This window comes from Arachis hypogaea, chromosome 8 (assembly GCF_003086295.3).
Source record: "Arachis hypogaea cultivar Tifrunner chromosome 8, arahy.Tifrunner.gnm2.J5K5, whole genome shotgun sequence".
Taxonomy (NCBI): domain Eukaryota; kingdom Viridiplantae; phylum Streptophyta; class Magnoliopsida; order Fabales; family Fabaceae; genus Arachis; species Arachis hypogaea.
This window is the reverse complement of record NC_092043.1, coordinates 31889326-31897937: the sequence shown is the minus strand read 5'-3', so window position 1 is coordinate 31897937 and position 8612 is coordinate 31889326. Positions and strand designations below refer to the sequence as shown.

The 8612-nt window shown below is 30.5% G+C and overlaps 1 protein-coding gene across 1 annotated transcript; it reads right to left on the bottom strand.

Annotated features, from left to right (window-relative positions):
• Window positions 1-3893: 3893 nt before the first annotated feature.
• Window positions 3894-4385, bottom strand: LOC112705254 (two-pore potassium channel 1-like). The gene has a single exon (XM_025756090.2). It carries the CDS (start codon window positions 4383-4385, stop codon window positions 3894-3896), a length of 492 nt encoding a protein of 163 aa, XP_025611875.1.
• Between the last annotated feature and the right edge of the window lie 4227 nt (window positions 4386-8612).

Below are 8612 nucleotides of genomic sequence, written 5' to 3'. Positions count from 1 at the left end.
TCAAGTAATATGCATATGATGCATGCCTGTCCTATGGCTGATGAGGCTCATCTGTCAGTTATCCAGCCAACCCGATAAGTCCGAAAATCTTAGACTGTCCCTCGACGTGCATCCCCAAGAGTCTATGCATAGCTTTTTCTTAAATAATCAATATTGCTCAATGGGGGTTACATTCCCGGGAATTTATAGTGCCCGGTCACCTTTACGTCGTAGGGTCAACAGAGTATCTAGTTTTCAACCTGGTACACGTGGTGGCAAGCCACGGTACTTTACACAGGGAATCTCGTATCTCAGATCATTCAAATTCATAAGCCATATAAATAATTCAATTATAATTCATCAACATCCACATCATTCTCAATCGCATCTCATTCATCATCATACATCAATCATATTTAATCCTTATCCTTCATTATCACACCTCCCATTCCGTCCATCAATAGTTCCAATTCAAAACATAATTCATTCTTTTCTAAATGAATCAAACTTAAAACATACTCATTTTCTTAAAAACTCAAAATCAAACCATATAACCTTTGAATCTAAATCTTTTTAAATAATCATCTAAATAAAATCTCTAATTTTTATAAAATTTCGGCAGCATCTCCTCTAAAACTCGGACTTTGCCACCCTTTTCGGGTCCAAACCTGTATTCTTTTCAATTCAACATACCCTTCCTCATCATCATAACAATCGCCACAATAAATCTACCTCAGATCAATAATTATACTCATACAATATTCAAATCCAAAAACCAAAATTCAACTAAGAATCATAGTTCACAAATCCTAGGCTTTTAACACAAAATATCTCATTATCACAACAACCTCCACAATAGTTATACCTCAAATCAATAATTTACCAAATCATCAGTTAATCAACAAGCACCAAACCAACCATGTTCATCAACAGGATACTAAGTATTAAATATACACATGCAATCCAACTTATCCTATGGCCATCTAGCCTAAGTTTTCACAAAACATTATATATTAAATGCAAGAAACCTAAACCATACCTTGGCCAATTCTCACGTAGCGACCAAAATAATTCACTCACAACAAATACAGCTCCAAAGCCCAACAAAATACTAATGCCCAGCCTCCACCAAAAATTCCAACGTCCACAATTTCAAGTTCCAATTATTTATTCATAACATATATATATCCAATTTAATACTCAAAGCTCAAATTCAATGAAATTAAAATAGAATTATCGTATCCTCACCTTATCGAAGCTTCACATAAGTAAGAGTGAACGTTTTTCTTAAGCTAATTGGATCCTAAAACATCAGAAATCAAAGAAATTCAACTTTCCTACTCAATAGTTCAAAAATTGGGGGAAGAGGAGGATGAGTGTGAAATAACAAGTTACTTATGAAATTGTTCTGATAAAAACGTAGATCTCGACACAGTGAACGCGTGGCCGCAAACGGTGCAGCGATCGGAGATCGGACGGAGAAGTTACGGAAAATTGAATTCACCATAAACGTGGGTTTCTCTTCTTTCCTTCCCTAGAAGGCTTGCTGCTTCGTTGAGGAAATGGAGAGAAAGAAGAGCCCGTGGCTCTTTTTAATTGCTGGGCCGGTTGGGCCCACAGCTCGATTTGGGCCCGGTTCAACTGGTTTGACCTGTTCTGTCTAAATTTGGGCCGATTTCTTCGAAATTAGTGTCAAAATTCTCGTTTTGATGACCTCTATCCTAATTTAATATTATTTTTGCATTTCTAATTTTCTTTATTAAAACTAATTTATCGACTAATTATTTACTAATTTAATGGGGTTTACACTCCCCCACTTCCCCTCCATCGCGCAGCAGCCATGGCAACCTTCCTTTCCTCCATCGCGCAGCCACCATGCGAACGTGAAAGCCTTGTCGCGCAGCCACGGTCCCGCCAGCGCTAGCTCTGTTCCACCACAGCCACTGTCCCATTCGAAGCCCGTTCGAAGGTGCTCCTTGTCTCGATGTCTCCCTCTTGCGTGCTCTGTTCAAGGCTTCTAGCTTCTAGGTATTTTTTTTAACTATAATTGAATAATTTTTATTATTGTGAAATTGTGTGAACTGTGAATTATGAATTGTGAACTGTGATTTTTTATTTTTCTGTGAACCGTGAACTGTGATTTTTTTTTATTTTTCTGTGAACTATGAACTTTGTTGAATAATTATGAATAATTGTTGTTAGTTAAGCTGTGAACTTTATTGTTGTTATTTGTTATTGGGTTGAACAATTATTGAATAATTTTGACTGTTTTGTTATGAATAATTATTTTTTTGGACTTATGTTCTATGTGATTTATGAATTTATTTTCTTAATTGATAATGTTGAACCTTAACTTTTATCTGCATGTATGAAGTGAATTTGTGAATTTTGGATCTTCATAAGTTTTGTTTTCCCTGCATATATGGAGCTTTAGGACTGAACTGAGAGTTTAGTTGATTCTTTGTTAAATTGTTTCCTCTTTTAAAATTTTTGTCGCTTTTGTTGAAATTTCATGTTTCGTGTACATTTATGAAGCTGAATGCAGTTATTTTGAGGAAAATGCTTATTGTATTGCTTGGTTGTTGCTATAGGTGTTTTCGAACAATATGAAAAAAAAAGTCTGATCCCATGATTACCAAATGCAAAGAAGGTGAGAACTGGACCAAGGTAACCTTTAATCCAGACTTGGAAAAGTGCAAGATGGCAGAGTTTGAAGATGTTGTAGTTTTGATGAAAAAATGGGCGGTTGACATGGCTGGCTGGTTTGAAAAGACTGTCAAGGTTGAACTCAACGGCAAGGCGATTAAATTGAAATCCTTCTACAATTAAGCTGATCTCTACCTGAAATCTGCTGAGAAATCCAAACCAGCATCCCTTCCTAGATTTGTCTCTCTTTATTGAAGTTTGGTTTTGGAAAAATTATCTAATATTCTTGAGAAATTTTCTATACTAATTAATTTTCATGTTTGTTGTTATTAGGAGCTTTGCCAAAATTGGTGATAGATGGGAGATTTGTGAGAGTCTAAGTGATGGGAAACTTCAAGAGGTAATTTACAAAGCAGAATTATAAGTACCTTAAGGAGAGGTAATTGATGTTTGATTGGTTGTTTTTGTTATTTGACTTTTGAGTTTGTTTGAATGAGATCATAACATTGTGGTTATGTAGTACTTTTAATTTGGATATTCTAAAGTTTATATTAGACTATAATTATATTCTAGTGTACTTATTTAAATTTTATTTATTATTTTATTATAAAACAGTTTTTTCGGTTGAATTACGGTCGAATTGATTAAACCAATAAACCAGTAAACCAATAGCTAGAGCGGTTCGATGACCGATTCGGTTTTCGAAACCTTGCTTAGAACAATGTTATAAATATTTGAATAAAAAATTTAATCTCTAAAATCTATTTTTAGAATATATATAGCTAATTCTTTTCGTCTCATTTTTAAATCTGTTAGAAGCTTATTTGTTGTTAATACTTTTTGTGAATTTTTTTGTCAATAATATAAATTTTCGAGTATCATTTTAGTAGTTTATTCTGGATAGTTATAAAACTTGACCTAATTAATGAAATTTAAAAGTTATAACTTATAAGAAGGATTATTTGTTAAAAATTTTTGTGAGTTTTTTTGTCAACGATATAAACTTTAGGGTACCATTTTACTAGTTTATTTTAGATAGTTATAAAATTCGACTTAGCTAATGAATTTTAAAAATTATAAGGATTAAATTGATTAGCTATAAATTTTATTAGTGTGAAATTTAATATTTATTTGATTTTAAAATTTTGTTTTCCAAAAAAATATGAATAAAAAGATTATTTAATGGTTGTGCAAAAGAAAATATATGGACTTTTTTTAATTGTTGTTAAAAAAAATTCAAATGTAATAAAGAAAAAATGAAAGGCCCACTAGCTCTTTATGTTTAAGATCCTAGACACCTGAGCCCTCAAAGAAATTGTACCTGCCAAAGAAATTGTACCTGCCAATATCCAAAACACAGCAAATATTCTTCCTGCTTCAGTCAAGAAACTCTTATCACCATATCCCAGGGTTGTAAGAGTAGAACAAATGCAGTAAAACGCATCGACGAATTCCAATTTCTCAACCATGATCAAGAAAACTGTTCCCGCTATGATCATAATCAAGAGAAGGAAAAAGGCCAAAAGGAATTTGTATCTTGTTTTGTTCACCTCAACCTCCTTTAGAATTTCTCTTTTACCAACATTTTGGTGCATGCGCAAAGCTTTAACTAGCAAGAATTCTTGCTTCTCAACCAAGTAATCTGCTGCTTTGCCTAGGATTAGTCCAACCAACGCCATTCCGGTGAAAACAAAAGCGCATGCAAGTAGCTTTGTAAGGTTGCTATTCGGAACAATATCTCCATAACCAACTGTGGTCATTGTTACAATTGTGAAGTATACAGGTGATGATAACCCTCTTTTATTTATTTATTGTTTTGAAGAATTTATTTATTTTTTCAATTTTTCTTCTTAGAACAAAGGTCAAGTGTTGATGTAACACTGTGGCATCATCTGATTCAACTAGTGTTATATTAAAGTAATTCAATTGATTGTTGAGTTGGTTTTTCATTATTTTTTCCCCCTATAGTATTCACCTTGCTTTGAACTAACTTTTTTAGAAAGAATTAGTTTGATATTAAATATTGACTATTGGGTATGGACCATAGTATAGTATTATTGATTATGGTCCTTTTTGGAATAAACCTAAAACATTGATGATTGTTATATTGACCTTGCTTTGAACTAATTTATGCTTCATAGATTGAGGCATAAGGATAAAGGACCTTGTTCTGGTTCCAGTTATTCTTGAGCTTTGTGAGTAGTGTTATTTTTTCTGATGGGGTTTTCAATGAACTTGAAGGTGGATATGGTGTTTGCCACGACTTTTTTTTTTTCAACTTGGAACTTCGTATTTTGAAATGGTTGTTTTTTACAGGTGGTTGTGGAGCTTGTGTGGTTTTGATCTCCAAGTATGATCCTATACTTGATAGAATTGAAGACTTTACAGCGAGTTCTTGCCTTACATTACTTTGCAGCATACATGGCTGTTCAATTACAACAAGTGAAGGCATTGGAAACAGTAAAGATGGACTCCACCCAATTCACAAAAGAGTTGCACGATTCCATGCTTCAATATGTGGCTTTTGCACTCCTGGAATGTGTGTTTCGCTCTTCGGTACTATTGTCAATGCTGAAAAGACCAATCGCTTGATCACTGTTATTTGTAAGTCTGACATCGGTGATATATGTTGGAGGATAGGAGTTTATATTGTTAATGAGAAGTGTTAATGTTTGTTGAACTTGGTAATGCTAGGACATTATTGTGTTGGAATTGGGTTTGAGTAAGTGGCAAAAAATTGACTTGCTCGTTTAAGTATAGAGTTGTGGGCCTTTGATGTTTTTTTTTTTTTATTACGATTGAATTATTTTTAACAACAATTAAAATATCTAGAATCTTTACCAAAAAAAAAAAATATCTAGAATAAACTACTAAAATAGTACTCAAAAATTTATATTGTTGACAAAAAAATTTACAAAAATTATTAACAATAAATAAGTCTTTAAAAGATTTAAAAATGAGACGAAAAAAATTAGATATATATATTCTAAAAATAGATGTTAGAGATCAAATTTTTTATTCAAATATTTATAATATTGTTCTAAGTTCTTCGCTTGACAAATCTCACCTCGGTCATATATATTAGAGCACACGTGTTTATAAAACTTATGAGAAGGTCGATCGTTAAATTACATTCAGCGACCGATAAATTTTAAATACAACTAATATAAAATCGGTTACTAAAATTGGTCGTTATTTTTTTATTTAGTGACCGATTTAGTAACTAAAACAGAAATAATGTCTTTGTAATTGTTGATCACGAAAGTGGTCGTTATTTTTTATTGTCGGACCAATATTTTTAAGAAAGAAGAGTGATTAATATTATGTAAATATATACAAAATTTAAATGTGATGTGTCTTTTACCGTTTGTATATTTTACATGACAGTTTTTTAGGACATAAATAATTATTTGAAAGAAATTATAAATGACGAATACTTGAATTATTGTATCTTGCCCTGATTTGATTTCTGAATTCGTAGAAAAATAATAATAATCAATCGGGCAACAACTGTAAATTGGGGCCACAGATATTTGATAAGGGACACGGAGACAATGGTTGATATTACCAGACTAAAAAATGGTCAATTTTATTATTACTTTCCCAAAATTTTAATTGCCATTTTAAATTATTACAAATTTATAGCTAATTTTATTAGATATTATACATTATTTGTTTGGTACAACGTAGATATAAGGCATGGATGCGCAAAATCAGTATACAATTAATATATAATAAATTGTTTCATAATGTATTGGATGAATTGAATCGAAATTCCTTTTTAACTTAATATTAATATGATCAATTTTATAAAAATATATCAATATCATTTTCGTTTTCCATTAAAATCCTTTCTCTTTATTATTGTTGTTATTGCTGCTTGACACAAGAAACTTCAAGTTTTGGGCACATGAGCATCTTCTTGAGTTTTCGAATCTTCTTTTTATCGATTTAACTCTAAAATATTTCTTAAGATTGGTATTATGCACTAAAATCGTCTCTGGGATTTCAATTGTATCAATTACGTCTTTGAGATTGAAAAAAATACACTATATTAGTCCTTGACTTATTTTTTTATTAACGACGTGATGACATGGCATGATAACGTGGACTGTAAGTGACACGTGTCACTTCATGATTTGGCCACGTGTAATGGTATGATGTGGTGACCAGTGACATGTGGCATGCTGACGTGGATGGTTGTGCCACGTGTCATCATGTTATTTGGCCAAGTGTTCGTTTGTGCCACGCGTCGCAACCGTATTCGTCCACATATCATCCATTATGTCATCGTTGTATATGCACCAAATTAGTCCCTTACTTTGCATTAAGTGACTCATTTTAACCCTTGAAATTGAATGTCGTGCACCAAACTAGTCCATTTACCAATTTTTTCTTATTTTTTTTTAAATTTAAAATTTTAATATCTTTGATATACTAATTTCAATTCTATTTTTTCATATATCGCTTAAATACAAGTACTTTTATAAAAAATTTTAAGATTTTAGTTTTAATTATATAATTTTTTTAATAATTTAACATTGGTAAATTTTGTAATATATAAGTATGCTATTATAAAAAAATAATTATATGATTGATTATACACATTTTTTTTTTCATAAAAAAACATGTGTTTTTAATAAGAAACTAGTGTATGTTCCTGTACCTTATACGGGATAATACATAAAATTATATTAAAAATTTTATTAAAAAATTAAATAATATATATAATAATTATTATTATAAATATTTTATAAAGTTATAATTAAAATTGAACTCTCAAAATTTTTAATATTAAAATATTAAAAATAATTAGTATTTGTCTTAATCAATTTGAGTTTGTTAAGTGATCATCTCACTCGTCCGCTTAAACAACTATTAGGAGTTAGAATCTCGCCTTGTGTATATAGCAATCCATTAGCTAGCGGTAAACCCTTGATAAATGGAGTATCAATACGTGGTTAGACTTGGCAGGAGTTTTCGAATATACAGGTACCCGACCCGTCCATACCCGGATGAAAAGGGTAATAACTTGTCCCGAGTTGGGGCAAATTTTGCTCAAGATAGGGTTTGGTCGGATTTAGAGTATACCCACCCCGAATATATACATATAAACACTTTTTAGGAATTAGGATTTGCCTCACATCATACATGATTCATAGCTTCAGTCTATAATCTATAGCCATGCAAGATAAACTCAATCATCCTCACCAAAAATCTTCTTCTTCCCGACTTCTTCACACAAAAATCGCATAACTCCTGTCATGTTGTTGCTGAGTCCATCGCCGCTTACCTATTCACAACTCTCATCTTCCTTCACAGCCAGAGACGGACCCACGTTTAATATAGAGGGGGCATTTGCCCCTACAATTTTTTTTTAAAAAGTAATATATATATATATATATATATATATATATATATATATATATATATACCACTTATTATATTATATTTGTTTCAAAATAAAATATAAATAGTTCTTTTGTATTTTATGTTAAAAAATATTTTGTTAAAATTAACACATAATAATAATTATATTGTTAAATTTGATTTAGTATGAAAAATAAATAAATACACTAAAAAATTAGTGATAATTAATTATATTATATTAGTTAATTAATTAATAATTAAATTAAAACTTAATTTTCTAATTAAATACAATTTTAATTATTAGTGATTTTTTAAAAATTATTTAAGATAAAAAATATATTATCTATGTATTAATATACTGTAATTATTTTGGTTAAAAAAATTATTTATACTATAAAAATTATAATAAGTAGATTTGACAATTAAGTAAAATAATTTTTTAAAAATATATATAAAAAAAATATTTAATCATGTTAAAAATAAAAAAAGATCCTTATAAATAATTTTTTTGTTATTTTAAATAGGGATAAGAACGATTTTGGTCCCTAACGTAGAGGTCGAAAATTTATTTCGTCCCCAACCTTTTTTTTGCTACAAAATGGTCCCCAAGGTTTCAG